This window comes from Hippocampus bargibanti, linkage group LG02 (genome assembly GCF_051943395.1).
Source record: "Hippocampus bargibanti isolate YZ-2025 linkage group LG02, ASM5194339v1, whole genome shotgun sequence".
Classification (NCBI taxonomy): Eukaryota; Metazoa; Chordata; class Actinopteri; order Syngnathiformes; family Syngnathidae; genus Hippocampus; species Hippocampus bargibanti.
The window spans coordinates 25,802,802-25,824,915 of NC_142735.1; the positions used below are offsets into that span (position 1 = coordinate 25,802,802).

The following is a 22,114-nucleotide window of genomic DNA, read 5'->3' on the forward strand; positions in this document are numbered from 1 at the left end:
TGTTTTGCTTTACTTTTTAATTACATCCAAATAAAGAGTTTGTCTGATGTGAAACCCTGTCCCGGATTTTTTTAGCTTGTTGAATTTATTTAAGCTTGTTTAATTCATTGAAGTTTCTTTCCATGGGTTGAATGTATAAGTACAAAGTAAATAGGTCTGCTCTTGGCAGTGGGAATTCTACCCTTTATGTATATTTTTTGTTTCCACCTTTGTTGATTTCTTTTCTTTTTGCATGAAATTCAAAATGCCAAGAGCAGAGGGAGCAAAAGTATATCCCCATTTTAGCAAGGAGGCCACACAAAATCAACGGTTTTCTTTTTCCATCAGGTGGGCTATGAGAATGCGGGGACGGTGGAGTTCCTGGTGGACAAACATGGCAAGCACTACTTCATTGAAGTCAACTCGCGGCTTCAGGTGGAGCACACGGTGACAGAGGAAATCACAGAGTGAGTACAGCGGAGTTTCACTTAACTGCTATCGGGTAGCGCCCCTAGTGTGTGTTTATACATACTGTATATATACAGTATATGTATAGATATATACAGTAGATATATATATATATACAGGTAACATCTGAGTTACGACCGGGTTCCGTTCTGACAAAACGGTCGTAAATCGAAAAGCATTCAAAATGGCTGACGCGAGGATCACGTGATCATAACAAATGACGACACGCTGGCATCTCCTATACGACAGGAGAGTATACGATGTCAATGTTGTTTAGCAACGTTTTCGTTTGAGTACTATTATATACCAACATGTTGAGAGTTCATTTATAAAACGTGAAACGTTTAGTTTCATTTTAATCATTTTATATTTTGTATTATCGATCTTTATTACTGTGTCGGCGCACACACTTTCTGCACTGTCACTCATGCCAGCTGTTAAAAAAAAACAGCTGTCCAAAAATCGCTCTCCCTGCTAACGGTGAAGCCAAAAGAGGTCACCATCTAACCCGGTTTTGTGCATCCTCTTCTCTCACACCAGCTACCTTCACGTCCTTTTTGACCACATCCATAAACCTTCTCTTTGGTCTTCCTCTCGGTCTCCTGCCTGGCAGTTCAAGGCTCAGAATCCTTCTCCCGATATAGTCACTGTCTCTTCTTTGGACATGTCCAAATCATCTCAGTCTGGCCTCTCTGAATTTCTCTCCAAAGCCTCTAATATGAGTTGTCCCTCTAATGTACTCATTCCTGATCCTATCCAACCTGGTCACCCCCAAAGAAAACTTGAACATCTTCAGCTCTGCTACCTCTTGCTCTGCTTCCTGTCTTTTCTTCAGTGGCACTGTCTACAGTCCAAACATCACGGCTGGTCTCACCACTGTTTTATACACTTTTCCTTTCATCCTAGCTGAAACCCTTCTATCACACACACATCACACCTGACATTTTTCTCCAGCCGCTCCAGCCTGTCTGGACACGCTACTTCACCTCTTATCCACACTCTCCATTGCTCTGGACAGTTGACCCCAAGTACTTAAAATCCTCCACCTTCTTTATCTCTTCAGCCTGGAGCATCACTCTTGCACTTGGATCCCTCTCATTCACACACATATATTCCATCTTGCTGCGACTGATCTTCATTCCCCTCCTTTCCAGGGCATATCTCCACATCTCTAGTTTATATATATATATATATATATATAAAATACCTCTTGCATTTATGGAGCTTGAAGCCCATATGAATTGGCCAGAGAGGAGCGACATCCTGCACGATGCGACAGAGGGTAGTTTACACAGGCCGCCTTTGCACAGGCAGCAATCCAGCCTCCCGGTAGCCAGTTGCAGACTATGCCCACAGGCGGCAGGGTGAGGGAGGGGAGGGGGGTGCCGCATGAAATTGGGAAAAAGTATGTTTGGTAAATTTGCAGTCCAATCCCATTAGTCCTCAGGCTTTTCCCAAGGCAGCACTATCAAACTCTCTGTGTGGTGCTACTGAACTTCACAACATTTGCATGCCAAAAAAAGCCACAAAAGCCTCCGCCTTGCCCGATATTCCTGGATCCCACTTCACACCTTTTCTCTGCATCGCTTTCCTCATTTCAAATTGCCCCACTCCAAATTGGCAACGATTAAAAAAAAAAAAAAAAAAAAAAAAAAGGAATCCACTGCCCGGACTGCAGGTGGGCTTGTGAGCCCCTAAAGTCCTTCTTGAAAGCCCCTTCAGTCAGTGTTTGATCAACAAAGCCCCGCTGTATTTACTGGAGATTACATCTGCCAGTTTCCCTGGCATCCTGCAGGCCTCGTGGATGCGTGCCCTTGTCGAGCTGTGCTGCTGGGTGTCGTCTATTTCTGCCTTCCTCAGAGACACTTTTGAACTGAGCTCGTTTTTGGCCCGCTTGGAATGTCTCACATGAGGTCGGCTGGCCTCATCCCTCTCGGTGCCCGCTCATCCATCTCACCGTTATCACCGCTGTCACACGTGATGCTCCCTTATGCTAATTTAAAGCACATTCTTTACTTACAGACAGTTTATTGTAGGTGTTCAAACACCTGACATGTTTCGGCGTATACTTCCGCCTTCGTCAGAGTGTCACGGATGTTGCTGTGACACAACAGGGGCTCACAAGCCCACCTACAATACACTGTCTGTCAGTAAAGAATCTGCTTTAGATTAGATATCAAGTAGACAGGATGAACTTAGTACAACACTCCCTTATGCTATCGTTTGGCCCTCTCATTAATCTCTCTTGCTGATCGCCTTGTCCTGAACCTCGCTTTGCCTCCTCTCTCCCAATTTTGAATTTGAGACTCGGGTTGTGTTTTGCATTTGTGCACTCCAGTGCCAGGGCTTTTGTCATTTTCACTCAAATTGTAGGACCCACAGAATATTGAGCTTTAGGACTACATCCACATTCAATGCAGTTTAAGAAACCTTAGATTATCTTCTTTCGTCAGAAAAAAATAGTTAATTAAGTAGTAATAGTTATATATATAGTAATAGTTCACTAATTTATATGGGTCTGGAGTTATCTGAGCTTTAAATGGGGGCGGCTGTACAAATGAGCTAATCACGATTGTATCTCACTCAGTTGCGAGATTTGGAAAGTGCTTCCAAGCGCCTTGGAATCATGAGAAACTCATTCGGTGCCATTCCTGAATGTATTCGGAATATAAAAGTGTGACGTGGAGCTCCATTCGGAAATTAGTTCGGATTTTTGGTTTTTCTTGCATGAGGTGCTGATAAAGTGCTGATCAAACCTCTCACAATGTTTTTCCCTTCCACAAGGGGCAGTATTTGCCTTTTGTCCACATTAGCGCTTTGTTACAGCTTCAGCTTTTGTTCAAGCGCTATATAAATCAAGATCTGTATTTCATTGTATTTTGTACAGCCGCCCCCATTAAACGCTCAGATAACTCTAGACCTATACAATTTAGGAATTAACTTTTTTTTTATTATTTTTTTGCACTGGTGTGGACACATTTTTCCACATCGTCTGGCAGTGAAAGAGTTAAAAAAAGCAAGCAAAATGTTAAAAAAATCCCCTGGGCAATCAGGGTATGGTGTTTGAGTGACAGATGAAAAAGAATGAAAAAGCCTGCCTCCCTGTTTTTTTCCCTTGCCCCCTCTCTTATTTTGTCCTTAATTTAGCCATGAGCAATCTCTCTATGTTGCTCTCGTGCGAAGAGTGCATGAGCGGCCAGTGCTTACCACGGCGAGCCCTTCAGATGCTCAGCTTGATCCAACTCAGGCTTGCCTTTGTGTGTAAAAAAACAGTGTGTTGCAGAATTGTGTCTCAATGTACAACAGATTCATTATGTGTTGCCAGGAGAGATTTTTCTCCTAGCAGCACACGACGAGCTCTTGGGGCCTGGACAGTCGCAGTTGCATTTTCTTCTCGTTAACTATCAGGGCCTGGGCAACTCGCTGTGCGGCATTTTAAGAGACTGCAAGCAAGTCGATGAAATAGAAGCAAATTAGCATCTTCATCAGTATAAAAACGCACAGAGAAAGCGTGAGGAAACCTGCGATGAAAGAATGCGATTCATTCATTGAGTCATACATGTGACGACTTATCTGTCAATTAATAAACCATGACGCTGTCGCACACTAATCTTAGATGTAGGCCACTTAGCTGGATTGTGTTCATGCTGAGGATCATCATTATGCCCTTCATGCGTGCACAAAAGTGATTAAATGTCAACTTTGAATTGGCTTTCAAGTGCTTTCTATTGACGCGCTTTATTGATGGCTTTCACATCCAGTCAGTGCGTGTCCCTCCATCATCGTGACAAGTAATACGGTCCAGTCCCTTTGTCGCAAGGATCGTTTCCCTACTCACCGGGAATCGGTGAAACCCTGCAATATACCTGTGTGTGTGTGTGTGTATGTATATATAGGACTAGTTTACCTTAGATGTGCACTTTATAATTTTATATTGCTCTGTTTTGATTTCCTAAAAAGGCTGTTGTGTGAAAAACATTTTTTCACAGTGATTAATCAAAAATTGCAAGTGAAAAAAATGTGTTCTTTGAAATTGAAAATCAAAATTGTTGTTTCAGAAATCTCCCTGGATGCTTTCACAATCAGTTCTGCAGGCCATGTCACATTAAATGACTATGTTGCATTAACCAATGAGATTTCAAGTTGTTGATGCACAGGGCCCGCTGGCAGGCCTGGGTAACGTCAGAGTTTTCGCAAACTATGATTGGCTCGTCACTAGCCAATCATAGTTTGCGGAAACTGCTGTGATCACAAGGCGCGAGTGACAAGAGCATACTGGCCAGAGCTAGCACGCTATGTCAGTGAGCTGCATAAGCAACTACAATTTTGTCTTGATTTCATAGCAGTTTTGTCAACCCACAATGGCTGAAGGAGGAGAAGAAATGGATTTGGTTGCAGATTTACTGTAAAAGCCATTTTCAAGATGCATTAACTCATTCACTGCCAGACCATGTGCAAAAATGTGTTCACTCCAGTGCCAGGTTCACTTGACTTCCAGGACCCACAGAATATTGAGTTTTAGGACTACATAAACATTCAATGGAGCATAAGAAACCTTAGACTCTCTTCTTTAATCAGAAAAGAGAGTTAATTCCTAAATTATATGGGTCTGGAGTTATATGACCTTGACATGAAGGTGGCTGTCCAAAATACAATGCAATATATACATATTGGTTTATGCCGCCACCGCGATGCCGCCAACTTGATGCCGCCGATGCGATGCCTCTGACGTGATGACGTGATGACGCGATGACGCCGCCTCGGCGGCGGTGGACCCTCCCGCCGTTGTCTTTGCGGTTGTCCTGCGCGCCCGAGCGCTGACGCACACCCGCCTCAGCTCTCGTCCTGCCCGGTGGACACTCCCCCCTCTGGTGCCATCACATGGTCGATTGCTGTGCAAGAGTGAGATGCTGGCTGGCTGGCCAAAATTGTTGTACATGCGCGTGGCGGTGCCAGGCGTAGAATTAAAATAAACCTCTATATACACATACCCAGTACTGTATGTGCATCGTTGGACATTGTTGGACTTGCATGTGTCATGATCTGGTTGGCGACCAACGGGGGGCGCTGTCGGCCCCGCCTGCACCTGCACAGGTGCTGGTCGTCCCGATCAGATTGGCGACCAGCGGGTAGCGACGTCAGCCCTGCCTGCAGCCTCGCAGGTGCTGGTCGTTATAATCAATAACATTTAAAAAGACACCTGGCACGATCATCCGGTGCCGATTCATTGTTTGTTTGCTGCTTGGTTGCAGCATGCATTGTGTACGTGTTTGTTTAACCTTGGCGGACTTTTACACTTGGTTTTCTTTTGCTACTTTGTATTTTTTTCCATTCAGATCATTTTGATGTTTTACATTTTGTTACTGCTGACCTTTATTTTAATACAATTTGTCAAACAACCTCCTGCTCCCTCCTGCCTGCTTTTTGGGATCCGCACCCGCCATCACCATCTCGCAAAACCGTGACAGCATGTCTGTGCATTGTGACTGCGTGTTCGCGCATGCCAGCTAATTTATCTCATATGACCGCAGTACTTCATCGTCAGAGCTGCAAATGGTGATGGAGCGTCAGGAAGACGCAGAGATCCAGTACATAGCATTCATTTACCCAAAAAGAAAAAGCCTCGAAAAACGAGTCAGGTGGGAACGCAAGAAAGGAAGAAAAAGGCGTGAGATGAATTGTAAAGAGGTGGCGAGTGACCGCAGGTGACTGTGTGAGTATCATCACAAATAAGCGGGGCAAAGGTTTAGGCCCGCGTCGCTTCACTTTCAGCAGATGTGAAGTCGCGCCATTCGTCCATGTCACACATTTACATCTCTTTGTCCGCCTCTTTTCCCATTTGTCACCTTTTGCACAATTTCCCTACATTTTACCGTCCTTCCAAGTGTTGATTCAAGCTGCTGTCACCCCCCCCGCCCCCCGTTGTCCAGTCTTGTCTCACTCATTCCCTCTTAACCCTTCTTCAGCCGTGCTCTCTGCTCACTGCTCCCTTTCCCCTCCAATCTTATTTATTCATGTCGCTCATGTATAATTAAATGTGTTTTCCCGTTGCCACGTCGACCTCATCTTGGCCTTCCTTGGCCCTTCTTTATTCCTCAGCGTCACGCCGCTCTTGTGTTTGCTGTTTTTTTTCTTTACCATTTTTGCGTTTTTGACAAGCTGGCATGCACTGCGACTGGCTTGATCATGATTACAATAATTGTCGCTGGGTCTGAGTCGCTCCTGCGGCGAATGGTAATTGTCCAAATCACCCTTTATGCACACGTATTGTCCTTCTTGTAAACCCCAGCTGTAGGCCACCGGGTACGGTGCATTCGCATGCTTCTTGTGCGGTCGTGAAATAAGAATTCAGGTGATTGTAATTGTGTAGCGGCCCGGCGGGTGATTAAGAAGCAAGATGACGAATGACTGGAGAAGCTTGAACTGTGCGTGCGCACGTTATGTGTGATAATAACACAGATGCTTGTCACGATGAGGCGCACGCCCATCATTGTTTTGTATGCTTTGTTCGGCGAGCGTTAATATGCCTTTTTAAATTGCCGTTTGCCGCATCTCGGTGCCGCGCTTACATGCACCTTTTGGAATGCACTCGGCAATAAAGCGCAGCAGTTCATTCGGGGTGATGACGGTTTTACCAATAATGATTTAGTCGCAGTTCATCGTGACCTCTCCTGCTTTGTCATTGTTTTTTTTAAAGATAAGTCACCTTTATTTTTCCCACGATGGTGAAATTTGCAATCAAAAGCAGCAAAAATGAATGAAGGTGGGTGGAGGTGAAAGTTGACAAAGATAAATGTATTGCAACCGTAATATACATGTTTAAGGAAATAAAACGGTTTAAAGTGACAGCATCCTATCTAAAATTGTTTTCACTGCAACAAACGTCTTTTCCAGCTCATCAAAAAACAACAACCGCATTGTGTATTTTAACTCATTCACTGCCATTCTCGAATTTATTCAGGAATTTAAAAACATGACGTGGAGCGCCATTCCCCAATTTGTTCGGGTTTTGGTTTTTCTTGCGGCGGTGTGTTTGAAGCTTCGGTCAGACCTCTGGAAATGTTTTTCCCTCCCATGAGGGGGCAGCATTTACCTTTTGTATAGCCATGGGGGCGGCTATACATCTATTGCATTGTATTTTGGACAGCCGGTTATGGATAGCTTTAAATGTATAAAGAAGAATTTTAAAGTTGATTCTATATTTCACCGGGAGCCAGTAGAGCTCTTGGAGGACGGGGGTGATGTGGTGAAAGGTGTCACGGTTTGCAAGGTGGTGATGGCGGGTGCGGATCCCAAAAAGCAGGCAGGAGGGAGCAGGAGGTTGTTTGACCAATAGTATTAAAATAAAGGTCAGCAGGAACAAAATGTAAAACATCAAAATCATCCGCCAAGGTTAAACAAACACATGCACAGCATGCAGTAAACAAGCAGCAAACAATGAACCGACAACGGATGGTCGTGCCGGGTGTCCTTCTAAGTGACAGTGATTATAACGACCAGCACCTGCGAGGCTGCCGGCAGGGCTGACGTCGCTACCCGTTGGTCGCCAATCTGATCGGGACGACCAGCACCTGTGCAGGTGTAGGCTGGGCCGACAGCGCCCCCCGTTGGTCGCCAACCAGATCATGACAAAAGGATGAGGTTACATAGATGCTACTTAGCCTTCGCGTTATGCTAACAGACGGAAAAGCTAAGCTATGATCATTTTTGTACACGATGTATAATTATCTTTCTTTTATGTAAAGTTTGACACAGACAGCTCTTTGGATCCCCGGTGGTTGTTTTAAAGGCCTTACTTTACCTTGCTTACAGAAAATATCGCTGGCTAACAATATCAAGGTTGCTTAATTTTTTTATCAACTGAAAGCAAGAATGGATTGACATGAGATTCACAACAAGCACCAAGTCATGCCACAGCGTGCATCCTTTTATAACCCCCACACCCCACCATTTACATAAATTACTGTGACCTAAATGATAAATTACTGACTGTAATTTCCATACATTTTACCCACTAATCCCCTTTTGGAGTCCTCCTAAACCGATTCCGCCCTCTTGGGGATTGTGAGCCGAGCGCGATCAAAGGTTAGACTCCAACTTGGGGGATTGAGCATGGGGAGCATTGAAAGTTCGCGACACGGGCACATGCACACGCACACCCTTTATGGAACTCAGCATTGCATATGCCAACCACCACCACACCACTGCCACCACTCAAGGGACTATCAATAATGAAGAAGTCACTTTTTCTTGAACCGGGATTGCACATTACGAAAGCACGCTGAATTTGCTCAACTGTGCTTCGCTTGTAGCGACACGATGGCTCACTCATGTCGACACCGCTTGCCACACACACACACACACACACACACACACACACACACACACACACACACACACACACACACACACACACACACACACACACACACACACACACGCACGAACAATTATAGTCCACGATATGTCTGTGAGCGATGTCACGGCGCAAAATGACAGATTGAGTACCTCAAGCCACTTACCTGTGTCTCCGTCATTATCCGAGGACTCGAGGATGTTGACATTGTGAGTGTTTTTAGCTCGCAAGATAGACAGCGGGCCTGTTGCCTCTTTTGCGTTGTCTCGCATTTGGAAGAGAAGTCATTCGAGGGCGCTTAATGTGGCGTGATGCTGAGTTTTAGTTGATGTACTCCGATTAATCAAAGGCGCAAAGACACCATGATATTAATTAGGCAATTAGAACATCCTGCGATCAATCAGTGTTATTGCGCGACCCAACTTTTCAAAAGTTCTACAATCACATCGACTGTATGCGACAACGTCTATAGGGCGGAGAATGAATCGCAGAGGGAGACGCTTTGAGGCCAAAGGTGTTTCTTGTCGAAACTGAACCCGAGCTCTCATGAATTTTCCCATCACCGCTGTGCGCCGGAGAGACGTCCGGCATTTATGGAGATGATTTGAATTAAATACCGCACACAGAATTGAGTTGCACGCGAACCAAAGGTCAAATTAAACTTTCGGTGCCGAGTGGGTTGATAAGTCATTCGTGTGTGTTGATACAGTGGAATAGACGGATTCACTTGGCAAATACACCTGACTTTCCCACCTAGTATTGCATGTGAGATTTCATGCCATGCAGTGGTACCATTGCCGGCTAGATGCTATCGACGCTATCACAAAGCATTTATTTATTTATTATTATTATTATTATTATTATTAAATATCTATTTATTTAGTTTTTTTTAATGCATTTTTATTAATTTATTTATTTTATTAATTTGGATATTTATTTATGTATTTATTCCGTTATTTATTTAGTTGTATATTTATTTTAGCCAAAAAGTTGAATGAACGAATGTAATGTGTCTTTGGAGGAAGCCTTACAGGTCTAGTGTGAAGCAAATTTAATAATGAAAGCGAACATAATTTGAAGCTTGCTTGGGTTATCGTTCTCGCGAGCCATGGAAATGCCAAGTTACAAACAAGCTTTCCTTGGTGCTTATTTCATGCGTTTCACTCCATTTAAAACTGACATCTGAAAAAAAACCAAATCAAGAAAGAAAACCATTCTCCAGTGCATTGAAACCCAAAAATATGGAAACAAACTATTTCGTCTCACAACAGTCTCCTAGCTTAATGCTAACATCTACTGGCAGAGGTAAGCGAACCAAAATGAGCATAGATGTCATGGCAATTAGAATCAGAATCAGAATACCTTTATTCGTCCCGCAATGGGGAAATTTGCAGTCCACAGCAGCAATTGAAGAGGGATGGGGTTGGGGTGGGAGTGAAAGGTTAGAAAACAAGATATTCTAAGCATAACAAAATAAAAATGTCAACTGTATACTATGCAAATGTAGATGTGCAAAAACCGTTCTATAAACAAGACTGTACATAGTGCAGAATCAAGAAATGCATTTAGATATATTGCAACAACCCATATTTACAAGTGTCCAGTTTTTTTTGGTTTTTTTTTCACATGTGATCATTGGGAATTGTGAAGCCTGACAGCAGTCGGTAGGAACGAGCGGCGGTACCTCTCCTTCTTGCAGCGCGGGTGTAATAGTCTCTGGCTAAAGGAGCTACCCAGAGCTGTCAGGATGGGCAGGAGGGGGGGGGAGGGGCTGTCCGTCATAGCTTTTAGTTTAGCTAGCGTCCGTCTGTTGCCCACCTCCTCTAGAGAGTCCAGCGAGCAGCCCACGACAAAACTGGCCCGCTTGACAAAGCGCTCCAGTCTTTTTCTGTCCCGGGTGGTGATGCTGCCTGACCAGCAGACAATGCCATAGTGGATGGCTGATGCCACCACAGAGTCATAGAAAGTCTTTAGGAGTGACCCCTGAACTCCAAAAGACCTCAGTTTCCTGAGGAGGAAGAGGCGACTCTGTCCCTTTTTGATTAGGGCATCCGTGTTTGTTGTCCAGTCAATTATTCAAAGCTTCATGTTTTGACTTGTTTGGCTTGATACCCCCCCCCCCCCCCTATTCCCAAAAGGACACCTTTTCATCGTTTGCGGTGCTTCGCGTGTCATGTGAAATGCTGTGCCAGGACGCAGTGGAAGAAGAATTTGGAGCGGTGCTCTCTCGTTGCTACAAGTATGCTAACCGTAGCTGTACCTCATTTGATGTGACGGGGAATTGTTGGTGCGTACATAAAGCATGATGGGATATATTAATGATTCACATGGTCCCTGAAATGATGCTTTCATGCGGTGTGCTATCCGTACATTGGCGTCAAGGAGTTGCGGTGCGTGCTCGTATGTGTCGTTGACCTCGCACGTTAGCTTTAATGGAAATAAGCATCTTTCCTCTTCCTCTATTCTTCCTTGTCTCATCCGCTGCTGCCTTCTGGATGCCGGGCTTATTTTGTTTTCCCCTGCTCGCTCTCCCATCTGCTTCATAACAAGGGAACCGATGAGAAGGTTTCTTCAGCCGTCATCTGTTCTTTTTTGAATAATAACGACAAGGGAAGCAAGAATTAATTAAGGGGGCTGATTGCCGGGCGGGATAAAATGTCGGAGCGTGTGAGCCGAAAAGGAGACGAAATCTCATCGGATAGTTGTGTGCGTGTCGACTATACACGACAATACATTGTTATTGATGTAGCGTTTTCGCAGCTCCAGCTGGAACGCGGCACTTTCCAGAAGAATTCACAAAATCTAACACAACACGAAACACAAAATTTGGACAGTCATACAATGGTGACAACTATTCCGGTATACGCCTTGACGTTTGAAGCGATTGTCGATGAAAGAGATTGAAAGTCTCCTTTCAGCAGTGACTCAGACGTCTCGCTCAAAATGTGGATGACGTCCCGTACGGCGCTAAATTAGTCATTCTTTACAGAGGGTAAACATAACTTGGGTAGCTCATATTCTCTTTCTACACATACAATACATTACAATACAATACAGATTGATTCATTTTGCATTTTAACAATAGCTGCAGCTTTAACACAGCACTTAACATGGACAGTAATCGTATACAGGAAATAAAGCAGTCACAAAAATAGTAGAAAGCACCAGGGCGTAAAACTAATACCACATCTCAATGCTAATTAGCCATAGCGTTATGCTAACAGATGGAAAAGCTAAGCTATGCTCTTTTGCGTCAGCGCAGAGTGCCGATGCATATGTGGAATTGAAGTGGATTTACGTGGGGCAGGAGATGTGAGACAATCTCTTTTCATCAATGGATGCTACAGCTTTGTGTTTTCTTTCAACTTTTAGCTTGTAGCAGATGTGCACATTCCACGATGACGTCCATGATCCACTGGTGAAAAAGCCGCTTTGATCTTCTCCTCTTTCATCTAGAACTTCATGTAACAAAAAGGGAACAGAAATTGCGAAAGAATGAATGACTCTCTGTTTTTGTGTTGTCATATGATTTATTTATTTTAGTTCTTTTGACTTCAAGATGGCGCCGCGAGACTGGCTGCTTTTCCAGCAGCTCATGTATTTTGTTTTTCTACTTCTTCATTCCTTTCATCTTCCTTTCATAAATTTGCTGCTGTGAAATGTACATTTCTCCACTGGTAAATCCAATCCAATATACACCAAATATAATTCTCTTCGTTTTATGATTAGTTTGACACGTAACGCACTTTGTACACAGCGGGTTTTGTTTTAAGTGTTCTATAAATAGTTATGTTTGACAGTTCAACTTCAACTGGGAGTATCCAAATACGACAATACACAATGTTGCCAAAATGCAATAATAAACAACCGAAAAACAAACAAACCAATACGCAAATAGATAGACGGAGAGACATATAAATAAATTAATAAATAAAAACATTTAATACATAACCAAATGAATAAATAAACAAACACACAAACCAATACACAAATAAATAGATAATTAATAATTAATAATGAGGGATGGAGTCCAGCACCCCCGCAACCCTAATGCGGGTTAAGCGTTATGAAAAATGGATGGATGGATGAATTAATAATTAAGATTGCATAATTAATATGCAATAATCTAAATGTAATACATGATATTTAATAATAAATAACAAACAATCATATGTCATACTTCATAATTAACAAATACAATTTTATTATGAGTATTCAATAATCAAGAATTAATAATTGTTATTTAATAAACAAATACATACTGTAAAACCTGCACACTACGGGTCCACACAAAAGACACCATACTCCATCCAAAACAATAGACAACAATAACATCGAAAAATGCAGAGCTCTTGTCGATGTTTATCAAATATGTGTGGCATGATAACTGCACGAGGCGATGACCTGAAGCGCCTCACCAGAAAGCGAGTTCAGATCCCCGAAATCGGAGTGGCGGAGAGGTGTGCGCGACCTCGGCGCCATTGCCATATTTCCCCGTATTTGCTGCATGTTTTTCAGATCAGAGTCTGCGGTCTATTCTCCATCGCACGCTTTGTTTGAATTGGCTTACTTCCTAAATTGATGTCGGAATGCCATCCTCATGCCAGAGCGATTCCAATTTCTCCCCCCCTCCCTCCCACCCTCTCGATCGCACACGGCTCACCTCCATCATCCTCCATTCTTTCCTTTTGTTTGCTGTCGAAAAGCATCTCATGAAAATGCATACAAAGAGAGCCCGACGCCTTCATCGCCACCTGTTTTTCGTGTGATTATTCATATTTACGCCATCCTCTCTCCTTGCTTCAATTTTTATTTTTTTTATTTTTTTAAATCCTACTCATTGGCCACTTTCCTCCACCTGCTCCTCTTCCACTCGTCACCATTTGCGTTTACTCGTCCCCCCGTTTCACCGGAAACCTTTCACAGAGACACCTTGTCGAGCGATCATGTGACCCACACTTGAAATCAAATCAACCACCGCTGTTGAGCGGTCGATTGTGTACTCTTGAGTGTTAGCATTTAGTGCCATTTGCACCCCTAGAATCAGTTGGATATCCATTACCATCTCCTCCTCCTCCTTTCCACCCACCTCCTTCGCTCCTTTCATTTGGTGCCTTTCCCCCTTTTGAGTGGGGCCCAAAGCCAATCTTTTTCCACCCTCCCACTTTCTTCACTTTGAAAGCAGCTGTTTATCCTCTTCCACACTCCCACTGCCTCATCTCTCCCCACTCCTCGCCTTCAGTGGGAAATGTAGCGCTTTCGGCTTGTTTATTTCTTCATCTCTCTCTCTCTCTCTCTCTCTCTCTCTCTCTCTCTCTCTCTCTCTCTCTCTCTCTCTCTCTCTCTCTCTCTCTCTCTCTCTCTCTCTCTTTCTGTTCTTTGACAGCGTGCATTGAAGCACGCCGCATTCCGCTTTACCTGCTGACTTCTTCTCAATCGTATTTTCTTCTTCGACGTGCCCCATTTTAGTGTGCAGTGCACTGCCCCTTGCAGTGTGAACTCCCTCGCTGGCTCACGCCGATGAGTGCAATGACATTTGGTGATCGGTGACTGTGATCATAAGGCTAATGTACTGTTATAATGTAGTGAGGCTTCATTTATATATGTGTGTGTGTGTGTGTGTGTGTGTGTGCACGCGCGTTGGCTCTTATTACACACAAAATAAATAAACTGTATTACATAAGGGTATTTTATTTTTAGTAATACAAGTGGATGGGGAGGAGGGGGCTCAAAGGTGCTGCTCTACCTTTGTCCGTGCGATCTTCTCGTCCTCTGTGGCCTTTGCAGACTGAAACATGTTTTTTCCCTTCTAATTGGCCTTACATTCAACAAAAACGGCGATTGAACCCTTTGACCCGAGGGATCAAGCGTGTCTTTTAAATGGCAAAAATTAATTGGTGTTTACACACATTGACGCCTGGTGAAACAAATTACGCTTTGAGGGAAACTGATTTCATTTGAGTTGTGGCGTGCCAGTGGTATTGATTTCTGACTTAAATAAAATTTTGCAACATGCCAGTTCAAATATTGCAACATGCCAGTTCCAAGGAAATTTTGTCACAGAAAAACAGTAAGCACAATAAAACCTTAAAATGATGATCTATCTCATGCTTGAAAACCAAAGAATAAAACTGGGTTTTAAGATGTGCATACAGAGGGGCTTACTCGGCTGACCTGAAGTCTGGGCACATACAGTGATACCTCAGCTTACGAACTGAATTGGTTCAAAGAAAGTGTGTGAAAGGCGATACATTCGTCTGCCAAACATTTATTTTAAGAAGCCATTAAAATGAGAATAATGCGTTCCCAGCTCCCCATAAAACAGAATTTTCTACTAAATAAGCTTTAAAACTACACAAAATATACCTTATTTTATGTATAATAAATGTGCTATTGTATTGTAATTAAATAATCTGTACTGTATAATAAAGTTGTCTTGTTTACCTTTATGATGGTCGTTGTCAATGGATGACGAACTTCCAGGTTGCCCCTTGATGATATCCGAGTGAAGTTGCCGTGCTTTCTCGGCAATAATACCCTCACTCTCACTGTCTCTTGCTAGCTGCTTTTCATTAATCCAAATCAACAGAAGTTTTTCTTTTGTGTCCTCTTCGGCTTAACACTAGCCTGTGGTGGGGTCTTTTTGGGTCCCATAATATTTCATAACTTTGCTGCTGTGAAATGTACATTTCTCCTCTGCGAGATGAAGAAATGTACATCCAGTCAAATAATAGCAAAAGTGTCCTCAATAACAAACCACGTCCGCACTCAAAAAAAGGGGATGATGAAAACTAGCCCGCCAGCCACCGTGGTTCTCCGTGTGGTTTGGTTCATCCGCCGAAAACTAGTTTGCTTGCGAATTTATTGTTTGTGAGGCGAAAGGTTTGTGAGCTAAAGAGTTCGTAAGCTGAGGTATCACTGTACTAGAGATGGAGGAGCCCAGGTAATCGGAAAGGTGGGGCAAGATCTCATAAAAACAAATGTTAAAAATATAATAATGAAATCACAAAATGAAGAAAATGGGAAGCCGATGAATGGAGACATGAAGGTATGTGCCCCTTACTATGAGTTCCAGTTAAGAGGGAGAGCTGCATCATTTTGGACCAACTGGACTCCGTTGAAGCGTTGAAGTCACTGTAACACCCATGTGGACGTTCACATAACCTCGACACGAGGTTATGTTATGCTATCGCCAAAAATACAGTCCATTATACTACAATCCAGCCGAGATGTAACAAAGGCAGTGAACACTGTTTCAAAGTGCTGTTGTGAAAGGAGAGGGTTGAAATGTACCGAGTGGACCAAGTGCCATAATTTGTCAATTCTCGTGGTTTTAAAGAGAAATATCTGTGAAAGGATTTTTTTCTTCCGATGGAACCCATTGGCATTAAATACAATAAACACAGCAGGGGTCCTCCAATTGAACACTGAGGAACACCACACAACTGTGCGGCAGGGTAGGACTCGAGCAAAAAGTTTCGAAACAACTCTAGAAGAGCCCATCAATTTACAACACCCGCCTCACCCGCAGAACCATCAGGATCGCTGGCGATCCCACCCTCCCCTCCCACAGCCTCTTCGGCCTGCTGCCATCGGGTAGGAGACTGCGGAGTCTCCGAGCCAAGACCAGCAGGCTCAAGGACAGTTTCTGCTACCAGGCAGTCAGGAGACTCAACTGCCTCCCAGCCCTGCCCCTCCTGCCCCTTCCTACTGCCACACCCACCGAACTCTGAGTACACGCTACATGCTGTACTGTCATCCTGAACTCTATTTTGTCTTTTTTTTTCTGCAAGACCTCACTTCAACCTTTTTTGTTTTTGTGTTTGCGTTACCACACCATGTCACTTTACATACGACACTACCTCACTTTACATTCAGAAATGACATGTATGTCTGTTGTCAATTGTCTGTCTTTTTTAGCCACATTATCAGTGCCTTGTACACTTGGTCCGAGAGGACATGAATTTCATCTGTGCTGTATGTCATGCATATTAGCATATTTGACAATCAAGCCTACTTTGACTTTGATTGAGCAGATAGAGAACATTCTGACTGTCAAAATTACTTCTGCCACGACTGCCACTACCTCATCTGTTCGGCCGGGATAACCAATCGGGACTTTTTAAAATCCGACAAACAGAGCGGTGTGTAAGGTACTACTCGAGGCATCTTTGTCTTTTCGACCGGTAGCGTTAAAATAGAAACCTGGCAGCCATTCAAGGCTCCTGGAGCCGCAAAAAAAAACCTCAAGTGCTCAGCTGGAGTTGCTGCCGAGAAAAATAGACGTACAGCATCGAGCTTGACATCTCGGCATGGCAAGAAATAAATAGATTGACATTTGAGGACGTCACATATAGCCATCGTAAGACTCTCTAAAACGATCCTCTTGACAGGGCGTCCTTGATGCTTTGAAAAACTCAAGGAAAAGAGAACTCGAAGTTGACTGTCTCCCTTTTTACGCTTGCCGCTTAATTACAGCATCCCGCCGCATCCACTTGGGGTTGAATCCCACATTTATTCTTTTGCCCCGCTCGTGTTGCGATGTTTGTCTGCGACTTGTCAGCCTCATTATTTGTATGAAGTGCAAGTTGCTAATGACACGAAAATGCTGTTATTGTGTAATGGTAACGAGCCGAACTGACAGACAGGTGCAGCTGCATCTCTCCTTCATTTGTCCAAGTCGAATTTAGTGCGCAATGAATTTCCCTGGGGTCCTTTTGTCAGGAATTTCAAAATGGCGGAATTATCTCTAAATAGTCGATGTCATTTGATCTTTGTTATTAAAAAGTTTTCAGATCCGCCAGTATATATATTTTTTTTAAAAGTGCTTTTCCATATGGTACGTTTGTCTCAAAAATTATATAAGAAGTTTTTTTGAAAAACATATGTCAGTCTACTGTGTGCAAAGGCATATTTTAGTGTGCCAGCGGAGCCGTCAGTAGGGCAACGTGAGCGTCAAGATATCTGCGACTTGTCTTGCCGCAGCGACAGATTTCACAACAGGCTGCTGCATAATTGTCCTTCTGCCCGGCCAGTGTGACACGAGCGCTAATTGAGACGAGCGGGCGAAGACGGCGAGCTTCTGTTGTTGCACATCCTTCGCTCCGTTGAGTTTTCCGCTGTGTTTTTTAGTCTGAAAGGTCAATTATGTAAGCCCAGGCAAGACTTCAGCTCCTTTTTTTTCTTTATCTCTTTTTTACTCAACATCGGCGTCAAGTAGGAATAAATATCACCTTTCACATAAAGCAGTAGGCGACAGGAAATAAACAAGATATTTTCTGTATTTTCTGCACTGTAAGGCACTTCGAAAGAATAAATTCAAGGAATGGTCAGTTTTAAAACTGTTTATTTATAAGGCGCATAAAAGTAACGCTTGCACAATGCGGCCACTATTGGGATTATAATACAATACAACACAATACAATACATATAGAGCTTTGACCACGGGCTGCAGTTCTAACAAAGCTCTTCACAGATCATGAAAAATACATCGAAAAAAAATCTGCATATTGATATATACATAGGGCGCACCGGTTTATAAATCGCACTCTCGACTTTTGATAAAATGTTTTTAAGTGCGCCTTACAGTGTGGAAAATACGGTACATGCTATGGTCAGACAAAATGCTGATTCTTAAATATATCCAAGTGTGTGGATTGATAAAGATTTTGCTCCTACCAAGCAATCAGAGGCTGGAACAAATATGTAATTTTTTGTTCACCCGTTTATCATTGAACGTGCGGTTAGAGAATTGACAGCAGGTGGAGAACGGCCGGGAGAGGCAGCCCCGCCCTCCCTCCCCCGCTGTCAACTCACAAGTGGCAGGAGCAAAGAGGTGGTTTCGCTTTTCGAACTGGGTCCTGGAACGAATTATGGTCGAGAACCGAGGTACCACTGTATAACATTGATGGTGCGATAGTGGTTGCGGTTGCATAATGCCTCCACTAGATGGACCTAAAGAGAATACAATACAATACAATAAAATGCATATAGAGCGTTCACAATCAGATGAATCTGTCACAAAGCTCTTCACAGATTGCGCGAGCAACGAATCAGAGGCTGGAACAAATATGTAAATGAGTTTTTGTTGTCATTTTATCAGTGAACGTACTGTTATTTGTTGTCAGGCTTTTCTGCAAGCCGACTTGCATTCAATCATAATCTCCGACCTGATTTCCTTAATAGCACTCCAATGACACGAGACGAGACTGGAATTAATGATTTGCTTTTTGAGTGTGCTCAGGCTTTCCTCGGGAGACACACTTACATGATCACATTACACCTTTTGTATTTTAATCAAATTTGTTTTTGTATTTGACGGCGTATTCAGGTGGGCTTTGTTTTCTTTTCACGCGTGGCGGATTTCATTTGCCCAAATAGGATGTGCTTTTCAGAGTTACTCATCCACATCAAATTCACGCGCTCGCTAGCTCGATTTGAGTCCTGGAGGAGCTACTTAGCGCAGTTTTCAATAGAAAAGGGGGAATCAACGGCTGTTATTAACACCACGGTTGGCTCTATCTTTTCAGCGTGGACCTGGTGCACGCCCAGCTGCATGTGTGCTCCGGCCGCAGCTTGCCAGAACTGGGCCTCAGGCAGGACAAGGTCCGGGTCAATGGCTGCGCCATCCAGTGCAGGGTGACCACCGAGGACCCGGCCAGGGGCTTCCAGCCTGACACTGGCAGGATCGAGGTAGGACTCGATGCGGTTGCGCTAAAACGTGACGCGGCTTCCGGGTTAGCTTAAAAAATTTCCGCAAGAAAAACAGTTGAAAGTCCAGTTTTTTTTGAACTGATAATATTATGTGACAAAGCAAGTAAAATATTTATTTCTGCTTTGGGTTGCCCAACAAACCTTTCCCCAGTTGAATACGAGCTGCCCCTCCTTCGTCCGACCACATCTCCACATTCAGAACCAAATTCAGAGCAGTTTGTAGTCCGTTGTGACCGCACGTGGGGAACATTCATTTGATATGTTCACATAACCTCGACACGGACCAGAAAGAGTTGTCCATGTACTTGTGTCTTTGCATCTTGAGAACAGTTTATTGGTAGTAGTGGTAATCACAGCACTTTTTTGATGCTTTTCACGCTGAACATTTTCAAATGTTATTTGTAGTATATGCTGGGGGCTGCCATGAAAATATGTAACAAATAAGTAAACAAAAAACACGAACACACAAATAGACAAATAAATAAATAATCAGAAAAAATAAATAAACTTAACAAACAAAACAGAAACAATAACATAAATAATATAAATACAGTCTCGTTATATCGATATTCAAGGGAGTCCGAAAAATATCGATATAACCGGGACTATCGATATATCCGATATCGATATAACGACACTTTACTGTAAATGAATGAATAAATAAATGAATAAATAAATAAATAAATAAATAACAATATTAGAAATAACTAAATAAATACTACATAAATAAATAAATACATAAATAAAACAATATAATGACCGAACGAACAAATAAATCAATAAAAAAAACTACACCTATGAATATAAAACTACATAAAAAATAAAACAAACAAATAATTAAATAAATAAATAAATAACAATATTAGAAATAACTAAATACTACATAAATAAATAAATACATAAATAAAACAACAATATAATGACCGAACGAACGAATAAATCAATAAAAAAAACTACACCTATAAATATAAAACTACATCAAAAAATAAAATAAATAAATAAATAAATAAAAATATTAGAAATAACTAAATAAATACTACTTACATAAATAAATACATAAATTAAAACAACAATATAATGACCGAACGAAAGAATAAATCAATAAAATAAAACTACACCTATGAATATAAAACTACATCAATAAATAAAATAAAGAAATAAATAACAATATTAGAAATAACTAAATAAATACTACATAAATAAATAAATACATAAATAAAACAACAATATAATGACCGAACGAACGAATAAATCAATAAAAAAACTACACCTATGAATATAAAACTACATCAATAAATAAAACCACATAAATAAATAAATAAATAAATAAATAAATAAATAAATAAATAAATATACCGGGGCCGCAAATTGCCACGGAGCCGCAGTTTGGACCCCATTCGGCGAAACACTATCGCAGGTTTTGGCTTTCCTTTTACAAGCCTAAATTCAAATATATGTCAACGCATTTATTAGCCACATTAGCCACTCAAAACGCAGTTTGGCTAGACGGTTGGCCAACTCACAACATTCTTATTTGTCTGGCACCCACGTCACTCACCGCATTTATAAGCCGTACACATTCAAGGTCGCCAATACTGCTCCCGGTGACTTGAATATTCAATGGAGTATAAAACAATTAGATTGAATACTCACTTGCAGAACTATTTCAGACCATAGGAATGGACCGCTGGAGTCTCAAAATCACTTTATTTCTCGTAAATGCTTTGCGTTATTGGTAAAGGCAACTCACATCCAGTTTTGAATGGTGTCTTTTCAACAAAGGTGTTTCTCTCACCATTCCACGACGTTTTATCACTTATTCTCCCCATGTTTGTTTATCTCAAGGGCCTTGCAAGCAATTCCACGGTAATGAGGGCCGGCAAGAGTCCATAAAAGTACAAGTGCGTATCTTTTTATTAGGGTCGACGGCAAGAAAAGCCACGGCGGAAATGTTGCTTGCCGAATGTATTTCAGCACAAGGTGTCCACGGTGTAATTGTCATCCTGTTCGGTCCACTTGCAGGGCGTTGCCGCAAGCGATTGTTTCGTGCTTGCTTGCGTGTGATCTGTGCAGTCGGCGGGCGGGAGTGTGGGCGGGGGGGGGGGTCTGTAAACCAATCGCAGCTGTTGCTTTTGTCTCCTTTTTAAATATGATTTAATTTGCCTCACGCTATTGACTTTCCAATAAACCAAATCATCAGTGTCACGGAGGGTGGGTTTGCGCGGCGGGGTGTGGGGTTGTTTATGTGCGCAGATTCATTTCAATCAAGGCATTCATTGATCGCCCACATTTGTTTAGTTATGTGTTTCAATTACACACAGCCTATCATCGTTAACTCCCATATTGGAGTATAATCCGGAAATAAGTGCAACATTCACTTTCATTTGATTTAAGACCGTTGACATTTTCACGTTCAGGCTGGGTACACGGTGGAATTATTCTGGACCCCCGCCGACCCGCCCAAAACAGAATCCCAGCTGAATGAGCACGAAATAACTTGCGACCTTTCTCCTCGGGTGACTTTTCTGCCTGCTTTCCACCACCGTGTCTTCCTTCTCTTCATTGCATCGGCTCTTCCCTCCCACCCGGAAAGGAGTT

At 42.6% G+C, this 22,114-nt stretch overlaps 1 protein-coding gene across 1 annotated transcript in view; it reads left to right on the top strand.

The window, feature by feature from the left end:
- The window catches only part of pcxb (pyruvate carboxylase b), a 174,457-nt gene that overhangs the window by 40,686 nt on the left and 111,657 nt on the right, over nt 1–22,114 (top strand). The window contains exons 10-11 of the mRNA XM_088990514.1: nt 328–446; nt 19,333–19,495. Coding sequence (XP_088846640.1) covers nt 328–446; nt 19,333–19,495 — 282 coding nt within the window. The remainder of the gene's footprint in view (nt 1–327; nt 447–19,332; nt 19,496–22,114) is intronic.